Genomic DNA, 23,384 nt, shown 5'->3' with positions numbered 1-23,384 from the left:
CAAAGAAATAGAGGAAAACAGTAGAATGGGAAGGACTAGAGATTTCTTCAAGAAAACTGGAGATATCTAGGGAACATTCTGTTTAAGAATGGGCATGATAAAAGGCAGAAACAGTAAGGCCCTAACAGAAGCAGAAGAGATTAAGAAGAGGTGGCAAGAAATACACAGAACTATACAAAAAAGGTCTTAATGACCTGGATAACCATGATGGTGTGATCATTTACCTAGAGCGAGACATCCTGGAGTGTGAAGTCAAGTGGGCCTTAGGAAGCATTACTACAAACAAAGCTAGTGGAGGTGACGGAATTCCAGCTGAGCTATTTAAAATTCTAAAAGATCATGCTGTTAAAGTGCTGCATTCAAATATGCAAGCAAATTGGGAAAACTCAGCAGGGGTCATAGGACTGGAAAAGGTCAGTTTTCATTTTAATCCCAAAGAAGGGCAATGCCAAAGAATGTTCAAACTACTGGGTAATTGTGCTCATTCCACACGCTAGCAAGATAATGCTCAAAATCCTTCAAACTAGGCTTCAACTGTACATGAACTGAGAACTTCCAGGTGTACAAACTGAGTTTAGAAAAAGCAGAGGAACCAGAGGTCAAATTGCCAACATTCACTGGATCATAGAGAAAGCAAGGGAATTTCAGAAAAACATCTACTTCTGCTTTATTGATGATATTAAAGCCTTTGACTGTGTGGATCACAAATAATTGTGGAAAATTCTTAAAGAGACGGGAGTATCAGATCACCTTACGGGTTTGCTGAGGAACGTGCATGCCGATAAGAACAGTTAGACCTGGACATGGAGCAACAGAGTAGTTCAAAATTGAGAAAGGAGTAAGTCAAGGCTGTATTTTGCCCTTCTGCTTGTTTAACTTCTATGCAGAGTACATCATGTGAAATACCAGGTTGGAGGGATCACAAGCTGGAATCAAGATTGCCAGCAGAGATATCAACAACCTCAGATATGCAGATGACACTGCTCTAATGGCAGAAAATGAAGAGGAACTAAAGAATCTCTAGATGAGGATGAAGGAGAGTGAAAAAACTGGCTTAAAGATCATGGTGTCTGGTGCCATCACTTCCTGGTAAATAAAAGGGAAAAAAGTGGAAATGGTGACAAATTTCATTTTCTTGGGCACCAAAATCACTGTGGATGTTGACTGCAGCGTGAAATTAAAACATACGTGCTCCTTGGAAGGAAAGCTATGACAAATCTTGACAGCATGTTAAAAAGCAGGGACATCATTTTGCTGACAAAGATCCTTACAATTAAAGGTGTGGTTTTTCCAGTAGTTATGTACAGATGTGAGAGCTGGACCACAAAGAAGGCTGAACACTGAAGAATTAATGCTTCTGAACTGTGGTGCTGGAGAAGACTCTTGAGAGTCCCTTGGACTGCAAGGAGATCCCACCAGTCAATCCTAAAGGAAATCAACCCTGAATATTTTGCTTAAGCTCCAATACTTCGACCACCTGATGTGAAGTGCCAACTCATTGGAAAAGACCCTGACGCTGGGAAAGACTGAAGGCAGGAGAAGAAGGGGGAGACAGAGGATGAGGTGCTTGGATAACATCACTCCAATCAAACTCCAGGAGACAGTGAAGGATAGGGAAGCCTGGCGTGCTGCAGTCTATGTGGTCAGAGTCGGGCATGATTTAGGAACAGCAACAACTTATGCTCTGGTTTTGAGCTAAGTAAGCCCATTCCTGCTTTGTCATATTTCACAGTCAGATGAAGGCTGCCATGTACTTAGTATAAATGAAAATAACCTCTTGTCTTCTACTGAAATGAACAGACATTGTTATTTTGATGAAGATTAATAGAATAGTAATAAATGCCTCTTATTTTAAATGTTCACAGTGCTTCACTTGCACCCTACAGTTGGTGCATTATTCTAACTAGGACAAGGTTCACACGTCCAGTGATCTCATAAGCAACCTCCAAATTATATGTCATCAGGAGCCATCACAAGGGTTAACTAAAAAAAGACTTTACACTTTTGAGGTCAAAGAGTAATATGAAGTAAGAGAAGAGGCAGGTGTTGCTTTAAAACTGTGGGAAATGTAAGTGTATTAACAACTGCCATTTACAAATTATTTATTATTGTTTTCTTTGCCTGTGCCGAGTCTCAGTTGGGGCATGTGGGATTTAGTTCCCCTACTAGGGGTCTAATCCAGGCCCCCTGCATTCGAGTGCAGAGTCTTAGCCACTGGGTAATCTCTGGGAGATGGCGAGGGACAGGGAGGCCTGGCATGCTGCAGACCATGGGGTCGTAAAGAGTCGGACACGACTGGGCGGCTAAACAATAACAAGAACAATTATTTATATGTTATAAAACAGCACACACACATCTGCTGCTTTTAAAGGCATTTTCTTGGTAAGGATGTGTCCCTGACACTTGGTAAGAGGATTATTGGACTTCCTTGGTGGCTCAGCTGGTAAAGAATCCGCCTGCGATGCTAGAGACCTGGGTTTGATCCCTGGGTTGGGAAGATCCCCCGGAGAAGGGAAAGGCTACCCACTCCAGTATTCTGGCCTGGAGAATTCCATGGACGTCCATGGGGTTGCAAAGAGTTGGACACGACTGAGCAACTTTCACTTTCACTTTCAAGAGGATTATTAGAGCTCTGGTTTTGGGTGAGAACCCTCCTGTCTAAAGGACTAGAGAATGCAAGCTGTTTGATAGCAATGCTGGAAAATGCATCAAAACTTGCTCCTTGGGCTAGAAAATGACCACTTTTTTGTAATCTATCATGAATGATTAAGAAGAATGAATGGCTTCTTTTTCCAAAGAGAAAATGCAGATGGCCTATAGACATATGAAAAGATGCTCAACATTGCTAACCATCAGGGAAATGTAAATCAAAATCACAATGAGATATCACCTCAACCTCTTAGAATTTCTATCATCAAAAAGAACAAAAATAACAAATGTTGGCAAGGATGTGGAGAAAAGGGAGCCTTTGTACACTATTCGTAGTAATGTAAATTGGCATAGCTGCGCTGGAAAATAGTATAGAGGTTTCTCAAAAAAACTAAAAATAGAATTATCACATGACCCAGCAATTCCATTCCTGGGCATATATCCAAAAACCCACTAATCTGAAATGCACCCCAATGTTCGTAACAGTGTTGTTTACAATTGTCAAGATATGGAAGCAGCATAAGTGCCGCACACAGATTATTGGTTAAAGAAGACGGACACATCTTTTCCGTACAGACACAATGGAATACCACCCAGCTACGACAAAGAACGAAATCCTGCCGTTTGCAGCAACATGGATGGACTTGGAGGGTATTATACTGAGTGAAATGGATCAAAGACAAATATTGCCTGATATCACTTCTATGAGGAATTGAAAAAAATACAATAAACTAGTGAATATAACAAAAAAGAAGCAGACTCACAGACATAGAGAACAAACTAAGGGCTACCAGTGGAGTGAGGGAGGGAAGGAGGGGCAGGGTGGGGACAGGGAATTTTGAGAAGTACAAACTATTACGTATAAAATAAGCTAGAAGCATATATTGGTACAATGTGGGGAATATAGTCAATATTTTACAAAGTATAAATGGAGCACGATGTTTAAAAATTATGACTCACTGTACTGTACATCTATAACTTACATAATATTGTACAGCAACTATAACAATAAAACTTTTTGTAAAACGATGAGTAGCTTCTAATTCTTTGGTACAAGGCTCCATTTACATCTGCTAAATCAAGCTTATTAGTGAGGTTCTCAAATCTTTTATCTTTACTGTCTTTGGCGCTTGACTGGTGTGTGTTGATGTCTCAGACTTTGACGGTGTGTTTGCCAGTTTCTCTTCCTTCTAGTAATTTTTGCTTTGCAAGTTTCTTTGCCTCATCGTAACTATTTTGCATTAGGTGCATTACACATTTAGAACCGGAAAATACTGATGGTGAATCGAAACCATTCCCATTATACAGTGACTTAATTTTTCCCTAAAATAATTTTTGTTTTGAAGTCTATTTTGACTGATATAATTTGACAATCTCTTTCAGCTGGTGAATTTAGTCCATACTAATGTATTCTGCTTACTGATATATTTTAAATTGTTTTAGCAGCTCACCATTTTTTTTCTTCTAATGATTAAGAATTTACCCTCTCTCTTTCTGTTCTTTACTGATAATCTTACCACTCAACTCCAGTTTCAGGACACATAATTTTTTTTTAGATTTCAAAGATTCCTTTTACTTTCTAAAAGAATTTAGCAATCATTGGGAACTGTTGTAATATAATTTATATAGAAATGTGTCTTATAACAAGTAATTACAATAACTAATACAACAAACCTTTCAAGTAGGTTATCTTCTTCTATTTTGGTGAGAGGGCACTTTGAATATCTGGTCTACACTCTAGCTAGAATTAGATGTCTAAAATATTAGCACACTTTAGCTTTAGCTTCTTATGGGTCAAAGCTGAGGTTTCTTTCTTCTTATAATAATAATACAAATTTAATCACTCCTTCGTTTTTCCTTTCCTTTCTCTCTCTTTCATACACTCAGTATGTGTTAGGGATTTAAAGAAGGCGAAAGAATCGAATCGCCAGTCTATGTCCGACGCAGGATACAGCATGCTTGGGGCTGGTACATGGTGATGACCCAGAGAGATGTTATGGGGAGGGAGGTGGGAGGGGGTTCATGTTTGGGAACGCATATACACCCGTGCTGGATTCATGTCAATGTATGGCAAAACCTATACAGTATTGTAAAGTAAAATAAAGTAAAAATTAAAAAAAAAAAGTTAAACTCTATTTGAGACATGCAGGCCTAGTTGCTCACTGGCATGTGGGATCTTAGTTCTCTGGCAAAGGAACAAAACTTTTCCATTTGCAAATGCTTTGCATTGTAAAGCAGATCTGTAACCACTGGACCACCAAGGAAATCCCTGTATTTACATTTTAATACATATTACATGTTTATCATTTTGGGTACTGTTCATTCCCCCTGTAGATCCAGATTTTCATTTTGTTTTAAAATCCTTCTGACTTGGGACCTTTTAAAAGAACATTTATTACATTGGTCTGGTGGTGGTGATGTAATCTTGTAGTTGTTGGAAAAAAAACAAAAACAAAAAAAAATAAAGAAGGCGAGAAGGAAGAGAGAGAAAGAGTGAAGAAACTCCCTTCTTGTCTTCTCTAAGACCTAACATGTACTGAGTGTGTGTTGTACACTTAATATTCTAAGCACTGGGAGCAAGACATTCTCTAAAATATGCGGCAGGGAGGCAACCAGGTATGAAGAGAGAAATAGCTCTCCTCTTTCTAGATGGCAGAAATTTTTCTAATTTGAGTAAAACAATAACCAGACTCATGCATCTGATGATATTGAATTATATACTTCTAGACAATATTTAATATAGTTGGTATCTTACTCTGTTTTCTATATAGTTATATTAAGCTGAATACATAAATAGTTTCTAAAGGAAATTACTTATAGATTTGGTTATAAACTTTCTTCTGTGGCTGTGTGTGTGTATGTGTGTGTGTGTGTGTAGTTTCCCAGGCAGTGGACCCTATGACTTTAAATTTTTAAAATTAGTTCTGGCTAAAAGTTCAAAAAATGTTGTTACAATCCCTCATTCAGATCCTGCTCACTCTAGCTAGTGTGTAATTCCGTGAGGTATCTTTCCTCCCTCCTGTAATTGCTTTCCTTCCCAAGGCTGCTGTGAGTTGCCCTTCAAAGTCATGCTGGGACCCACTATTTTCCAGTAAGGACATTGCCTTACAATATGCTCAAACTCATTTCACTGGAGCAGAAAGTCAGTGGCGGTGTACTTTATGCCAGGCCTTTATATCTACCACAATTTCACTATTAAATAACTCAGCTGCCATTATTGAGTCGTGATTCTACTGCACTAGACTTCTCAGATAATCTTTTTTAATCTTGGAGTACTTGCACGTCTAATTATCAAGTTTAGTTTATGATCCTTGTTTAAACTTTATCCTAAGTTTAGTTTATGATCTGTAAGTGTTTAATTGAGTTAATGGTTATAGCTGACTCATAACTCATAAAACCTTTCAGTGGTAAACTAATTAGTCATTGCACCTGCCCTCCAAATAATTAACATTGTTCATTACCAACACTGGCATTGGGGTTATTAAAAGTTACCTTACCGCTCCGTTATCTATAGCAGAGGCTTTCCAACTTTTCTGATCTTGATCCAGAGTAATAAGTGAATTTTACAGGTCAACTCAGGACACACACACACACACACACACACACACACACACACACGTGCACACACCCACATGCACGTGCACACACAACACACCCCTACTAGGAATGACAGGCTGATATTTTCTACTCTGTCATCTTCTATCCTACCCTCTCTCACTCAAAAGCATACTGACTGACTAAAGAGTTTTTACTGTCTACTAATGGACCGTGCTTTACAGTTTCAAAAACACTGGCTTACGAAAACTCCCACTGGAACAGAAGTTAAGAAGAGTCAGGAAGTTTCCTTCAAAAGGAACGCTTACCCTGCACCAGACGTAGAGCACAGACTTGTGGACGCGGGAGGGAAGGGGAGGGTGGGGTGAGTTGAGCACAGGAGTGAAATCTATACGCCACCATGTGCGCAATAGATGCTACCAAATCCTGGAAAGTGGCTGTGTCACAAAGGCGCTCAGCCTGGTGCTCTGTGATGACCCGGGGGTGGGATGAGGCTGGATGGGAGGTTCAAGAGGGAGGGGTTAGAGGTACGCTTGTGGCTGATTCACACTGCTGTACAGCAGAACCGACCCAACATTGTAAAGCAATCATCCTCCCATCAAAAATAAATTAAAAAATTAAAACTCACTTGTTTCCCTCACCATCATACACCCATCTGGTGCTTCCAATCCCTTCATAGCTTGAAGCCCAATAATACATACAAGCATTAATGTGCAGCGTGAACAACAAGTATCCAGTCGTTCGAATTACTCTGTCAACGAGAAGAAGTGCGAAGTGAGGCTCGAGCTGTTTCTGGAATACAGCCTATTTTAACATTTTCTTTTTCTTAAGGTCTCTGCTGAATCTCCTTGCTTTAAATGTGTGAACTGTTAGCTCTCATTAGTACAGTATGAAATGATGCTGCCACCACAGGTCTCCAGACTTCAGTCTCCTGACTGGGACTGACAGAGGGGGAAAAAAGCTCTTCTCTTCTCACAGATGGCACGAGTCAGTTCCCTGAAAGACATGTCTCCAGGGTCACCTCTCCAGTCTGAGTTCCATAAAATACACCATGCTGATTTCACTGGATATCTCCGGAGAGCTCATGGGACTTCATGCTACAGTTGACTGACTAGAGGTCTCTGGGCAAGTTAAGTTCAGAACAGCGAATGAATGAAAATTCAGATTGGAATGAATTGTCGTGAGAGAGATGCAAAGTCAGCTTGCAAAAGGACACATTTCTCTGTGCTTGTTCTGATGGAAGCAAGTAATACGCCCTCTTTTTTTTTGTCAGGTATTCTTCTAAATCTAATATAATTTTCATACTTTCATCTCACTTTGAAATGTTCAGATCTGTTTTAGAACGTAGCTCAATATTCTCCATAGCCCCAAATCTGAGATTATTCCTTACTCTCTTGCAGGGAGGCCATATTCTTCCCCAGTTTTGTCTACAATGTCATAGCATTGCGCTCTCTCCCGCCCCAAAGTACACTGAGTTATAATTTACCTGTAGATGTATGCCTTGTTCATTATAGACTCTAGGTGATGGTTAAACTCGAAAAATGAAGTGTACTGTGTAGGAAACAAGCAAAAGAATCCCAAAGTGTGTTAGTCTTAAATACATCTCTCATATTTAAATAAAACAGTATTAAATAGACTTTATTTGCTACTGAAAATAATTATATTCATGTCTTAAACAAAAACTGAGATCTGTTTAGTGGCATTTTCCTCTGGGCAGTGCATTTTAGCAAGGTGCCAAACTTATAGAGCTTCTCACTTTTTTTCCATTTCTACTCCAGTTATGTCTTATTTGTAATGCTTTTAGAAAATCAAGCTTAAAAACATTTCTTTCCTTTTTTCTTTTTAAAGCATATAGTGGAACTTTGTTTCACAATCATTAAAAATCACACCTCCCCTCAAAACATAAGTAAAATAGGAGAAGAATAATAAAATACATTGAAGTCAAAAACAGGTGTTATGTCCTGTTGCTCAACACTAGCATTACATATAAGCAAGTTGCATTAAATGTGTACTTATTTCAACAAAATTTAAAGTCCAGTAAATGTTAGCATTGGTTATCTATTCTTGACATTGTTCAAAGATACAGTGAGATTAGATGCATCTGCTAAGTCGCTTCAGGCGTGTCCGACTCTGTGCGACCCCATAGACGGCAGCCCACCAGGCTCCCCCGTCCCTGGGATGCTCCAGGCAAGAACACTGGAGAACAGTTGCTATTTGCCTCAGGTTTTCTTCTGCTTATACCCACTTCTATCTCAGCAGATACTCCCTACATGCACCTACTTCCTCTTTCTTTTCTCCCTACTTTCTCTTTTTAATTTATAGGCTGTAAAATGCAAGAGCGTGAAATCCAGAGCTGAACACCAATCTCCTCTCTTCCATTTATTAACTGTGTGACCTTGGAAAAGTCACTTAATATTTCTGTATTTCAGCTTCCTCATCTGTAAAATGAGGACATCAGAGAACATGACTCCAAAAGAGGTTGCATGCTTACATGAGTTCATGCATTTAATCATATAATATGCTTCGACTCATAGGACCTTACAGATTGGAAGGGCTATGAGGGATTACTAAATTCAAAGAGCATTTGGTTCAAAATTTCATCCAGTGCAGGTATGACTATAATAGAACATTTGGGAATTAAAAAACAGGTGTAATAGCAATGATTACTAGTCTAGGAATATGCACAAATGATTTGTTTTTCTAGAATTCCCGAGTAGGAAACATCCATTCAGCACTCAGATTAAGATAATTTCCGTTTGTGGTAATTTGTTTATTGTGCTCTTGATAGAAGCTGGCACAAAGACACATTTTGAAATTTTGCTTAAGTGTGCACTGTAGAAAAAATTTATATTCTTAATTTGTTTTTTTCGTATATACTTTGGAGGTAGATAAATGATATTTTCCCTAGAGAATTGCACATTAAAATGACACACTTCTGTGGAAATGGCTGGCCTGTGGGGCTATGATAAGAAGATTCATGTTGACTTTCAGGACTGCCTAGATTTTAAAAATCTAAAGATAGTGAGCTTTTGGACACCATAGGGACACAAAGATGGCGTGTGAAGAGCTAGCATTTTATAAGATTTTATTACGATACCCAACTCCCCAAACCATAGGAACCCAAGACTCTCTGAAAGTTGGTCATCTGAGAAGTGGGCTCCTGAAATGTCCATTCGACACTAGAAATTTGACGATGGATGGCCAGCCCACCAAGCTGCTAGGAATGTTAAATTCTACTCAGTCTAGACCCACACCCCGTGGTCAAAACCGAAGTCCCTAGAGTAGTCTTGAGTGTGTGAGAGAATATAGAGTAACGTCCCTCTTAATGCGGAAAAATCATGGACATGGAAAGAGAGCCTTTCAGCCTGAAGTTCACTTGCTCATCTGATGATAGTAAAGAATTTGGAGTCAAAAAATATGCGATAGGCTCCAGATATTGCCACTCACCAGCTGCGTGTCTGGACAGATTTTTTTTTAACTTTGCTTATTCTCATTTTCATCTCCAGAAAGAGCTTGTTTGGAGGAATAAATGAGACAATGAATAAAAGTTGAACAGAGTAAGTAGGACCGAGTATGGATCCAGCAAACAGCAGCTGCTGCTGTGTCAGGATGCACTTGAGTCTCCAGGTCACACCATCTTGTCTTCCCAAAGTGTCAAAGAGATAACTGCCTAAAATGGAAAGAATCTGCGGCATTCCTTTTAAGAGGGCTGTCTTTGGGAATGCAAGCTGCTATTGCTAATATTAAAGATTTCTACAAAATTCCACATGCTGACTCCCCTCAGACTCATTTTAGGTACCTGATAAAGCTTTGAGTTATAAAATATTTATAGTTTAGAATCTTTATCAATAGGTAATTTATTAATACAGTTCAAGAACAGTAAGGAATGTATACCTTCAAAGTCTTTTTTCCTATTCTGGCCCTGTGCCTGCCTGCTAAGTCATTTCAGTATTGCTGGACTCTTTGTGGCCCCATGGACTATGGCCTGCCTGGCTCCTCTGTCCGCGGGATTCTCCAGGCAGGAACACTGGAGCGGGCTTCTGCGGCCTGTTCCAGGGGATCTTCCTGACCCAGGGATCGAACCCGAGTCTCTTATGTCTCCTGCACTGGGAGGTGGGTTCTTCACCACTAGGAAAGGAAGCCCCATTCCTGCCCCTATACATCCTGATTTCCTCTCCAGCCTCAGTTAACCATTTTTATTATTATTATTTTTTCAGTAGCCATCCACTGTTTACATAATACAGAAACATAGAATATATTCTCTTTCTGTTGCAAGACTTAACATTGTTCTATAAACTGTTTTGTAACTAACTTTCCCCCTCATTTTGTTGTTTTATCTTGGAGGTTGTCCTCTGCCAGTTCACAGAAAACTCTCTTTATTTTTGCACTACAAAGTTTTCTACTGTATAGATGTACTGCGATTTAACTAGCTCCCTCTCGATGAACATTTGAGCTCTAAGTACATAAATACTTTTGTTATGCAAGGGTGTTTGCATTTTTCTATTATTATAGAATTTTAGATGAGTAAGATAGCTTAGCGGTCATCTCATCTGGCACTCTCATTTTAAACCTGGTGTTCCAAGCATTCAGTGACGATGTAATGGAAAGTGACAAGTGGAAAAGCATAGATTTATAAAATATTCATTCATAATTATAGCCGTATTTAGAAGCACAAAAGCATTCCTATTTTAAAAATACCTGTTATGAGACACAGACTCAAAACAACCAAGAACAAGCAACTTCTATCAGTAGAAATAATGATGTTTTCCCTTCACTGAGATTTTAAAATTCATAGCATTGATGAGGGCAGAAAAAGGGAGGACAGTTTTTTTGGGAAACAACTGGGATATTTTAAATTACTTGAAGATTTCCATTATTATACGAAGCAGACAATTAAATATAGTTATCTTACCTTTAGCATCCTATTTGTCCTAAATATTGGATTAAACCCAAAGAAGAGGTAGAAAACATCAAAGGGCATTATTGATGCCATATCCAGCTGTTGGAAGAACATACTCATAATTATGATGTGATTACATAAGTTTTTGGACGTACATTAACACATCAATGTATGTAAAAGTTAACTAGTCACTGTGGATCATTTTTTGTTTAATACAAAATTGTTTTCAGTTAGATATGCATGGTGTCCCTGAAAGGTAGATCAACACCATGAAAACAAGAACACTATTTCATAGCTTATGTCCAGTGAATTTCATTTCCAGCTTCATGCATCTGATCTTGCTAAGCTTAGGCACTGCATTTTTCTGGAATTTTGTTGTGCTGTCACATGTATTTCAGAGATGGCATGGTTGCTACTTTTAGAACATATTTTATTTTCAGCTTGGGGTTTTTGGACTGAAGCTCAAGCTCATTCTTGATTTTATTTGAAACTATTGGACATTCATTGTAGTGATTGATTTTTATGTTTCAGCCAGTTCTCCAGCGGTCAGGCTGATTATATTATTGGTGGTTCATCCAGACGCTTCGGTTCTTTCTACTGCTCTCTACTTTGGATCATATTGTTGACAACAAATGGCAGTGAGCATATCTGTCAGAGACTGTACAGGTTAACAGAGATGAGAGGAAAGAAATCGGTCCCATTTACAATTAATTATCAGTTCTGACGGGAGAAGGTATTGAAAGTACCATTATAGCTAAAAACATTTTACATATGTGATGTATTTAAATTATACTGGCTTTATATTACCTTGGTAATTGTGAAATGACACCATCATACTTGCATACTTTCTTGATTTCAATGATAACAATAAAAATTTTTATGTAAGATAATGATTAATTTTCATTCATCTTTATGTTATCTTGAAAAATAGGGTACATTAAAGAAACATTTAATTTATTTACGATAATTAAGAGCAGTTAAGAATTTTCTGTAAGGCCATACATATGAAATGGAAAGTTGAAGTAATTAATTGTGGACTAGAATTTCAAAGCCTAGTGATATTGAAAAGAAATGGGACTCTCAGTTTGAATCAACCAGTTTGGTTACCATAAACAAATGATTTACTAGAAGTATTGGCTTAAAAATGCATAATATCATCAAACCTTACTGATTTTATCCTACGGATACTGGGTCTCATGACAAGTTGAGAGGTGTTCAAAGAGTTACTATAATAATGTCTTATAAATGAGGAAGCAGGAGCATGGAATCACTGATTATGTCTAGTGCTATTTCAACGTCCAATTGCTTGAAGGCCCATTTGACTTTTCCATGCAGACAGTCAATAAGCTGTGCTTGACATTAACATGTTAGCATGGATTTGGTAGATATGATTTATTTCTTACTGAATTGTAGAAAAGTGAATGAATGACCAACATTGTACTCTGTACAAGGAACTTTGCAAAGCACGTTGGAGATAAGATACTGTTTCTGTCCACAAGAACTTAACAGTCCAATGATAGGATAGCCAAGCACAAAAATAGGTATAACACAATGGCATAAGACATGTGTTATATGTCCACCTGCAATGCAGGAGACCCTGGGTTGATTCCTGGGTCAGGGAGATCCGCTGGAGAAGGGATAGGCTCCCCACTCCAGTATTCTTGGGCTTCCCTGGTAGCTCAGCTGGTAAAGAATCTGGCTGCAATGTCGGAGATCTGGGTTCGATCCCTGGGTTGGGAAGATCCCCTGGAGAAGGGAAAGGCTACCCACTCCAGGATTCTGGCCTGGAGAACTCTATGGACTGTATAGTCCCTGGGGTCGCAAAGAGTCGGATTGGCTTTCACTTCACACATGACCTGTGGGATGTGCTAAGGAAATTCAAAAGAAGTGACCTCAATCAAATGTGAAAGTTTACATTTAGAAACCCAAATTAAATATGTGAGTTAATTTGCATTTATTCAAATTCAAGAAAGTGATTAAGAGTTTGAAATAAGCTTTGTAGCACTCACAAAGAATATTAGTTCTCTTTGTAGAGTTCATCAAAGTAGTTTAGACCTTTTATGACTATGTCTAAGTGTGTGGGAAAGTTTTACAAAGAAAATTAGTTGGAGATGAAAACAGATTGAAAGAAATTGCAATCACCATAGATTGCCAACAGGGACAATCTGGCACCTAAACCTAGATCTGAATATTTTACAAAATTTGAGGCCACTATAGTGTCCTTGAAATGGGAAGTTGGAGTTCAATCATACAGATTGGGTAACCTTGGATCACCCTCAACTCTCTGCCTATTTCTCAGAGTTAGGATAAACAATAAAAGATAATAAACTACCTGGTAAATAATTATTCGAAGAGGCAGAGGAATCAGAGGTCATATTGCCAGCATTGGTTGGATCATGGAGAAAGCAAGGGAGTTTCAGAAAAACATCTATTTCTGCCTCGTTGACTATGCTAAAGCCTTTGGCTGTGTGGGTCACAGCAAACTGTGGAAAATTCTGAAAGAGATGGGAGTGCCAGGCCACCTTACAGCCTGCTGAAAAATGTGTACATGGGTCAAGAAACAACGGTTAGAACTGGGCATGGAACAAATGACTAGTTCAAATTGGGAAAGGAGTACAGCAAGGCTGTATATTGCCACCCTGCTTATTTAACTTAGCAGTGTTTCTGTTTAGTTGCTAAGTCGTGACTGACTCTTTTGTGACCCCATGGACTGTAGCCTGCTCCTCTGCCCATGGGATTTCCCAGGCAAGAATATTTGAGTGGGTTGCCATTTCCTTCTCCACGGGATTTTCTGACCCAGTGATCAAACCCGTGTCTCCTGCATCGGCTGGCAGACTCTTTACTGCTGAGTCACCAGGGAAACGCTGGTGTTGGAAACGCTGGTATTGTATCTTGAAAAGCAAAGACTTTACTCTGCTGACAAAGGTCATATGGTCAAAGCTATGGTCTTCCCAGTGGTCACAAACGGTTGTGAGAGCTGGACTGCAGAGAAGGTTGAGCACCAAAGCATTGATGCCTTTGAACTGTGGTGCTGGAGAAGACTCCTGAGAGTCCCTTGGACTGCAAGGAGATCCAACCACTCAATCTTAAGGGAAATTAACCCTGAGTATTCACTGGAAGGACTGACGCTGAAACTGAAGCTCCAGTGTTTTGGCCACCTGATGCAAACAGCTGACTCATTGGAAAAGTCCCTGATGTTGGGAAAGATTGAGGGCAGAGGAGAAGAGGGCATCAGCGGATGAGAGGCTGGATGGCATGACTGATGCAATGGACATGAACTTGGGCAAACTTCGCGAGATGCAGCCTGGCATGCTGCAATCCATGGGGTCACAAAGAGTTGGACATGACTGTGCGTCTGAACAGCAGCAGCAGTGTATATATTTGTGTATGTATACTTGTTAGTTGTTTAGTCGTGTCTGACTCTCTGAGACCCCAGGACCGTAGCCTCTGTCTATGGAATTCTCCAGGCAAGAATACTGGAGTGGGTAGCCACTTCCCTGTCCAGGGGATCTTCCCAAACCCGGGACTGAACTTGGGTCTCTCATACTGCAGGCAGATTCCTTCCTTCCTTCAGAGGATCTTCCTGAGCCAGGGATCGAAGCTGGGTCTCCTGCATTGCAGGCAGATTCTTTACCGTCTGAGCCCCCAGGGAAGCCTATGGATACGTATATTCTTTTTCAAATTCTTTTTTCCATTTAAGTTATTGCAGAATATCGAGCGGAGTTCCTTATGTTATTTCATACTGTATTTTATGTTATATCAACAAGAATTAAATAGGAGTAGAAACAATTTTGTTGACTTTTACATCATCTTGCTACATGAATTGGAGGCTAAAATTCTGTATGGACAAGACAAAATACACTCCATATTCCTTTATTGACATTTATTAGAATTTAAATATGGCCACTCTGTTTCGTTTTGCTTAATAAAGACCCATATTTTGAATTACACACTTGCACATACATGGAAGTATATTGTATAATTATTGAGAAGAAGAAACTCAGCCTAATACAACTGTATGAACTTTGTTAAACAGGCTGCAGTTTTGAAAGGAGGCCTTTTTTTTTGGTAGAAATTTGTGGATGGGTTTAAACTCAAAATGATGTTGGATTTTGGAATTATAAGTCACCTACCTGAAATTTTGTAGAATTCCTGTAGTGTCTCTTTAGTTCATTTGAATCCACCTGAAATATATTATAATTAATATTAATTTTATGCAATTTCATTAAATACGTTCTCACTTAAAAATATTTATAGCTATTTCTTTCCATTAGGCCCTTCCAATTTCAGCCTATAAATGTGCTTCCTCTTCACACATCTTACATCTATAAACTCTCCCTGGCTTTGTCTTCTTTTTGTATGGTTTCCAATTATTTGTCACACTCAAGCTTTTTAGAGAGTTGCCTACCTTGTTTTGTTCTACACCCTTCCCTCATATTTATTCCTCAACACACAGTAATTTGATGGTGATTTGACTTTTGCTTACTTCAATTCCACCAAGGCTACAGTTTTGAAAGCCACCAATGATTTCCTAATGAGCACACCCAGGGAGTCCTTTATAATACTATCCTTCTATGGTGGGGCTTCCCTGATAGCTCAGCTGGTAAAGAACCTGCCTGCAATGCAGGAGACCCCGGTTCGATTCCTAGGTTGGGAAGATCTGCTGCAGAATGGACACAGTCCCTGGGGTTGCAAAGAGTTGGACAGGACTGAGCAACTTTCACTTTCACTTTTCTTTTATGGCACTCACTGTGTTTTGAAATCACACATACCTTTAGTTCCCATTTGTTTAAAATCGGTCTACTCTGTGAATGATAATGTACTTCTGGACAGGGTTGATTTTGTTTAGCAACTGTGTATAACTAGTGACTATAAATATTAAAAGCTCAATAAATATTTGAGTGGATGAACAGGTAAAGGAACAAAGAGATGAATAAAACCTTTGAAGCAGTTGACTTTTTGGGGACAATTTTATCTTTGAAGCTTTCTTTTTCCCAAGAATCTGTAATGCCATTCTTAATTTACTTCTTCAGTTTCAACTCTTCAATGTCCTGCTTGCATTCTTTGACTAACCATTTAAAAGCCAATATTTCCCAGGATTCAGCCTTCTTCTCTTTTCTCTTCATATTAATTATACTTCCTGGGAAATTTCATCCACTTGCAGAGTTTCAAAGTCACTAGGTATGTTGATGCTACCAGATCTCTACCTTCATTTAATATCACTTTCTGGAGCTGTTAACCTGTCCAGCAATTGCCTCCTCACTTACCAGTTTTGCTATCGCAAAGTTAGCCTACAAAAACATGAATGCATCATCATCTCCATTTTCCCGGAAGCCTGACCACACTCCTTCTCCTGCTGAGTAGCCTACGTGCCTTTTCATCTCCCTAGGCAATGAGCCCACACCACGCACTCTCGCTCAGCTCTCATCCAACTGGCAACCACGTTCTACTGCTTCTCCTACCTAAAATTTTCTCATGCCCAGGGATCAAACCCACATCTCGTAGGTCTCCAGCAATGGCAGGTGGGTTCCATCATGCCACCTGGGCAGCCCTGTGCTCAAGCCTGTTTTCTCCTCTGGCTTTGGTTTCCTTGCCTTGGGTCATGCTCTCTTCGATCAGTTCTACAGTGGCAGTGAGATGATCTCTCTAGATCACTAACAATTCTGTTGGTTCATGACGTCACATGACCTAAAGGAAGAAAATATCTGCTCCCTTTCATGTACACAAAGCTCTACTCTCTCCGTCCACTCGCCGCCTGCAGCATGTCAGACTCTGTTTAGCAGTGCCTCACCAAATTTCCTACCTTGATGCCTTGACTTATGCTGTTCCCAGAGCTTGGGACATAGTTTTTCCTTTTTCTTAGTGGAACAAAGGTGTGCAGATAATTTCAACTTATTCCTTAAAATTTGGACCAAGCGTTCCCTCCTTTGTATGGTTTTCTCTGTATCAAATAGCACCCAGGGCTCAGCTATGTCGTGACTCACATCACAAAACGCCACTGTTTTTCTTCTGTTTATTTCTCCGTCATCCTCTGAGCTACTTAAAAAGGTAAGGACCGTATCTTTGTCCTCCACTTCTCAGTTCCCAGCACAATGTCTAACACAGAATGGGTGTGCAATAAATGTGTGATAAGAGGTAGAGGAATAGAAAGACATTCATTAATATTCAGACCTAAAGGAATTAATGCTAATATTGGACTGATGGGGTTCCCAGGTGGACTTAGTGGTAAAGAATCTGCCTGTCACTGCAAGAGACTCAAGAAACTTGGGTTTGATCCCTGGGTTGAGAAGATCCCCTGGAGAAGGGCATGGCAACCCACTCCAATATTCTTGCCTGGTAAATCCCACAGACAGAGGAGCCTGGCGGGCTACAGTCCATGGGTTGCAAAGAGCAGACACAACTGAGTGACTACTATTACTACTACTACTATTGACTTTATATTTTTCGATTTTAGCTATAGGTAGGAAGAAACTATAGGTAGGTATTATTAATTATTCAACCAAAGTATTATAACTTGGACACATGGAAGCAGCATCCTCTAACATTATTATCCAGGCTGTCCATGTTCAGAAGTTTTAAGCTGCTCTTGAACAGTGTTGAAAATTGGTTAGCTAACTTTCCAATTCCTGTCCCACCACCTCATTTTTTAAAAAGCAATAATTTCTATCCATGTGCACTTGTCAAATTTTACGGACTTGCATTAGAAAATAAATGACCAACTTATTTAACAATTGTTTTCTCTGAAACAAAATGGCATCCTAGCTACAGGTAGACATAGACACGTATATATAAATTTATGTTGAATCATGTACCAGGCTTGAGTAAGATGAGTCAGTGGCTTCAAAGCGTATATGGAACAAGCAGACATTTCAAGTGCTAAGAACTTAAGTTAAAGTGTGACCATATCCTTCAACTCTGGAAGAATTTTCTTAGCATATTCATACCTTTGCTTTCAGGGTTGTCTCTGATCCTATGATGGAATAAATGGAAGTGTGCTAAAACTTGCTAGATTATATGAAAATGCTGTCTGGGGTTTCTAAAACCTCTCTTCTTGGCACACTAAATGTATTTGGCATCGTTAGCCTTCTGAAGATCAGTATGCTAACTGAGGACTATTAAGCACTTATTTTTTAAAACGTGAAAAGTGAAAGTGCTAGTCACTTAGTCCTGTCTGACTCTTTGCAACCCCATGGACTGTAACTCACCAGGCTCCTCTGTCCATGGGATTCATCAGGCAAGAGTACTGGAGTGGGCTGCCATGCCCTTTATTGTTTACCTCTTCCTTTAAATAATTTAGAGAAACTCCATAATTTCACATAAAACATGTATAAATGTTTCAAAAATAATACTCTCATATAAAATAACTCTTTTTATGAGTTTTTTGAGTCATGTCTGACTCTTTGCGACCCCATAAGCTGTAGCCCACCAGGCTCCTCTATCCATGGGATTCTCAAGGCAAGAACACTGGGGTGAGTTGCCATGCCCTCCTCCAGGGAATCTTACCGACCCAGGAATCAAACCCAGTTCTCCTGTGTTGTAGATGGATTCTTTACCATCTGAGCTCTCAGGGAAGCCCATAAAATAACTACGATGTAGATTAAATAGTTATTCAAGGGGAAAAAAAAGATCCTTGAGCCAAGACTGCCATTCACGCACTCCTTCAAATGTATCTGGAATACATCCTCTGATTTCCTAAGGTAAACAGGGAAATGAAGTGAATGCTGTCCCTACTCTCAGGAAACTTATCAGGTGAGAAAGGAGACCACATATACGAATAGGAGACGAAAGGAAGTTACTGTGCGGACATTGATTCACTTAATTCAGTCAGCACTTTATTGCACGTCTTCTAGAAGCCAGACCGTGGGCTAGGTGTTCACGCTGTCTTATCTCATCTTCACAATAAGTTTATGATGTGGGTGTAATAGTTCTATTTTATGGATGACAAAGATAGTATACAATGAAAGGGTGAATTAATTTTCTTCAAGTATTACTCTAAGTTAATTTCAGAGGTGAAACTTGATCTTAGCCTATTACTATTTATTTCTACTACATCATAGTGAGCTTAATGGTTATATACCAATTAAATAACAGAAGTATGAGCAAAATCTGCAGAGCAAGGAGAAGAGAGTGGTTAATTTTCTTCAGATCAGTTTATAAATAACAACCAAATTACCAAAGGCAGTTGACTCTAAGGGCAGGCCCGAGAGACGGGGTCACTAGAAGGTGTTCCCTGGTGGCTCAGAAGTAAAGAATTTGTCTGCAATGCAGGACACCTGGGTTCGATCCCTGGGTTGGGAAGATGCCCTGGAGAAGGAAATGGCTATTCTTGCCTGGAGAATTCCACGGACAGAGGAGCCTGGTGGGCGATGGTCCACGGGTCACAGAGTCAGGCAGGACTGAGCGACTAAGGCTTTCACCTCTTTCACAAAGGTGCTGAGGGTTTCCATGGATCTTTGTGATTGGCAGGCTCAGTAAAGTGTTGTGAGCACAAATCTCATATCTAAATAACCCCCACGGTCATTCCCAGCTCTACTCCTGCTGTCTATGAAGGACATTTTAAATGAGGGTTTTTTTTTTGTCCTTGAATTAAAATTCTGCTCTCTATGCAGCACCATTTTCAGAAGAAAGATATTGCACACAAATACTGTGGAAAATTTGTAAACACTCACCATTCCCTCTATTGCGGCCTCCAGGACTCGATCTGGTATCGATTTTTCCTTAAGCCTTTCAGGAATTAATATTTCCGTACTCTGCCCTAAAATATCTGGTAACTGTAGGTACTTAGTAAATGTTTGTTGAATGAATGAATAATTTGGTGGTGTAAAATAAAGGTCACATAGATAGCTCAACTGCAGTGAGACTTTCAGGTTGGGTACTCAACTTGGATTGTCCTCTTAGCCACATGTAATCAAAGTTTCAAAGTCTAAAACTACCTACTCTGAGTTAAAGAAACCATTAAACTTCATTTGAACAAACAAAGCAATTAGTTCCCACTCTATATTTATGGCTTGTGATAATGAGTTTTAAATGGAGCCCATTAAGTGTATTTTTATTGGTTATTTTTCTTGGTTTTAACACTCCATTATGTGGAAAGATGTCTTCGAAAATTGAAAATAAAGTTTATCCTTGCTGATTTTGTCATTTTCCATTTGTCAAACATTGATTTTTCTCCCCTTCTTGTGCATCTAATGGAGGTTGAAATTAGTGCTCACTTTCTCGCGTGGTGTTTCTTTCTTATTTGTGTGCGGTCATCACCGTTCATCAACCTGCCAGTGCGCTTAGAGGAGTGCCGACTTAACTGATGCTCTGAAGTCCGCACAAGGAATGGTTTGAATAGATTTTTGCGATAACTTTAGCTCTGGCCTTTAGAATTCTTCCTAGGAAAGATTTCAATTGCAGAAGGCATTCCCCATCAAATGGTGCTTTTAGAGGAAAAAAAAAAAAAGGCAAAACTACTCCTTTCAGCTTTTTGATAACTTGAAATCATCTAAGGATTCAAAAGAGAATATTCAGGAGATCAAGGAACCAACCTCTTTTCTTCAAAAACATGTACGAACCCAGGGCGCCCTGCACTCCGTTGCTGTGCTCACCCCAGCGTGGCCCTGGAAGGTCTGTTTCTGTGCAGCCCTCGGCAGGACTGTGACGAAGACATCACAGGGCACGTGGGTTGGGAAGGAAGCATCCTTTCAGTGAACTGGGGAGGGGCCCTGGGGGGCAGGGGAGTATAAGAGATTTGGGTGTGTCCTTGTGAAAACTTATTCTTCTCTTTCTGTCTTAGATTGATTGGACTGACTGAAATTCCCTCAACAGTGAGAATGAATCCAGGAGAAGATGAGGGTGAGAATGCTCTTTCCGAGGTGGATCAAAGAGGGCACTTGATGCTGAGGAATGAGGTGTGATGAATCTGGAAAGTGGAGTGCGGAAAGAAGACACAGTTGCAGGCACCCTCCGGGCGTCAGTTCGCCCAGTCTCCCCATCAATATTATGAAGGCACTACTGTTGCTATTTTTAAAATGAGGAAACTGGGGCGCAGGGACGTGCACGGTCCCCAGCACTCAGGGGAGGGCTCAGCGATTGTTTGGTTATCGTCGTTACTATTCTGATGGTTCCAGTGGTTAAAGAGCCATGCGTGCAGTCCCTCAGACATGAACTGGTTTTTTGTAGTTCAGTCTTTGATATTCCTTGTCAGTCTCTGCTGCTCCCGAGCCCCTACTTACTATTATATCTCCTCCCCTCATGAACTGGAGCCTGGGCTGGATTAACAGCAGATCGAAGAGGTAGATGGTATCGCATACGAGGTCGGTAATAAGCCAGTAGTGCGTGTTGTGTGGTGTCTGGTACGGGAAGACCATTCGCAGGGGTATAAACCAGCAGTTCCAGTTAAAGGCGATGGTGACAAGCAAGAGCCACAGGAGATAGAATCGATCTGGAATAAAAGCGACAGGAGCAATCCACATGGCATGTACAGAACATTAAAATAATTCTGTTGCTTAGTTTGGTAAAGTTGGGGCACTCCCCTCCGGAGATAAGGAATTTGTGTAGGAGGCTCTATTTACAACAATCAGGAGGTTCTGCCCCTAGAGCAGAGGCACCAGGCTTTAGGAGGGGTGTTAGATGATCTTAGCAGCTTTCCTAACTTTGGAGGGTGTCCTTCCTGTTTCCTAGAGAAGTAACCAGTGTGTCTCTCTTCTGGAGTAACTGCACAATTAGCATCAGGGGAGGGAACCCGAGGAAAAGTGCAGGCCTCACGGTGTCTGGAACTGCAGCTGGAGGCCTCCAGCGGGTCCTTAAGGACGCTGCAGGGTCACGCAGGGCTTGTGAACCAAGACCCACATCTTGCTCACCGGCGGTGACCGAGGTGGAGACGGGGTGAGTCAGCGGTGACCACAGTCCACGACTGCACTCAGGGATCTCCTTGGCCCCAGGGAGGCTGGGGATGGGACTTGTCCAGTTAAATGAACAATGTGAACCCATGGAAGAAGACAGATTTTATAAGGATTTTTTTTTGTTTTTTAGGGGGGAGAATGTTCAATGAACATATTGCTGAATGCTTCTTTTCAAAGATTGTTAGGGACTGGGTCCGCTTTGGACTGTTTAAAAACAGACAGGAATATTTTCATATCTTCTTTTCACTAGAAAGGGACAAATGATCCATCTCGGACCATACAGTTTAAATACTGGTTTCTAGACAGGCTCAGAATACTGGCTAGAGAACATGGAAGCCATCTGTGAGCTTGGGTTCCAGGGGTTCTTGGGAACAGCCAGCCCTCCCACTGAGACAGTCCACTCCTTGACGGTACCTGTGTAGGAATCTATGCTTTTTGGAAGTCTGAGTCGCTTTAGGTACTCGATCAGGGGCACCTTCTGGGAATGCTCTTCTTTTAGCTTAGCACTACTTTCTTGTGTTGATGACACAGCTGTGGGCTTTGCTTTATAGGAGAAAAAAGATGAAAAGATTTTTCAGAGGTTAAGTTAGCTTGGGGAGGAAAAAGGTTAGATTGTTTGGAATGAAAACATTTTATAATCTTCCTTCATGCAGGCAGATGAGGCGTTTTATGACGTTTACAACATTGTTGCTTGTGAAAATACCTAAGTAACAACAACATTGAAATTTGGAGAAGTAGCAGGTTTAAAGTTTAACTTAAATGTCCTAAAGGTGTTGCAAATAGGATATTTTAAATACAAGCCTCATTCCCGCGTATTTTGGAGCATAAGTAGTTAGTACTTTAGACTGACGTTGAACAGAAACTTTACAAATATGCACCATTCCGCAGGTTTTAGTTTTGTGGTTCTTTAGCTTTATTCATGTCCTACCAGTATGGGCAAGTAAAGCTCAAAACACTCTTTTTGGTATATCTTTATAAAGCGATAATGACTGTATTCTAGGCCCTTCCCTTTAAAAAGAAACTATTATATAATAGTTCATCTCCCTGCCAGGGCATTGTCTCCCAGCTGGCTTGCTTAAAGTGCTGGAGTTTTAGGAAATGGCAACCCTCTCCAGTGTTCTTGCCTGGAAATCCCACGGACAGAGGAGCCTGGTGGGCTAGAGTCCAGAGGGTCACAAAGAGCCGGGCACGTCGGAGTGACTAGGCACAGCATAACGCTTTAGCAGCTTGCCCCAGCAGCAGACCTCAGCTGACGAAGGACAGGAGTGGGTGGACTGATCTCCCAGCTTCCTCCTCCTCCAGGATGATTCTTCTGTGTCGTCCACACAGATGTTTAGCTGACTCAAGCCCCAGTGGCCCTGCCATTAGCACACCTTTATTGTGTTAACTCCCTA

At 40.3% G+C, this 23,384-nt stretch overlaps 1 protein-coding gene across 1 annotated transcript in view; it reads right to left on the bottom strand.

The window, feature by feature from the left end:
* Positions 1-23,384, bottom strand: part of CNGB3 (cyclic nucleotide gated channel subunit beta 3) — a 183,074-nt gene that overhangs the window by 68,931 nt on the left and 90,759 nt on the right. The window contains 6 exon segments of the mRNA NM_001143664.1: positions 6,833-6,955; positions 7,691-7,755; positions 11,117-11,203; positions 15,238-15,288; positions 21,322-21,530; positions 22,405-22,533. Coding sequence (NP_001137136.1) covers positions 6,833-6,955; positions 7,691-7,755; positions 11,117-11,203; positions 15,238-15,288; positions 21,322-21,530; positions 22,405-22,533 — 664 coding nt within the window.

The sequence above is a fragment of the Ovis aries genome, chromosome 9 (genome assembly GCF_016772045.2).
Source record: "Ovis aries strain OAR_USU_Benz2616 breed Rambouillet chromosome 9, ARS-UI_Ramb_v3.0, whole genome shotgun sequence".
In the NCBI taxonomy this organism is placed as follows: domain Eukaryota; kingdom Metazoa; phylum Chordata; class Mammalia; order Artiodactyla; family Bovidae; genus Ovis; species Ovis aries.
The sequence above is the reverse complement of the archived record's forward strand: the minus strand, read 5'-3'. Positions and strand labels throughout refer to the sequence as shown.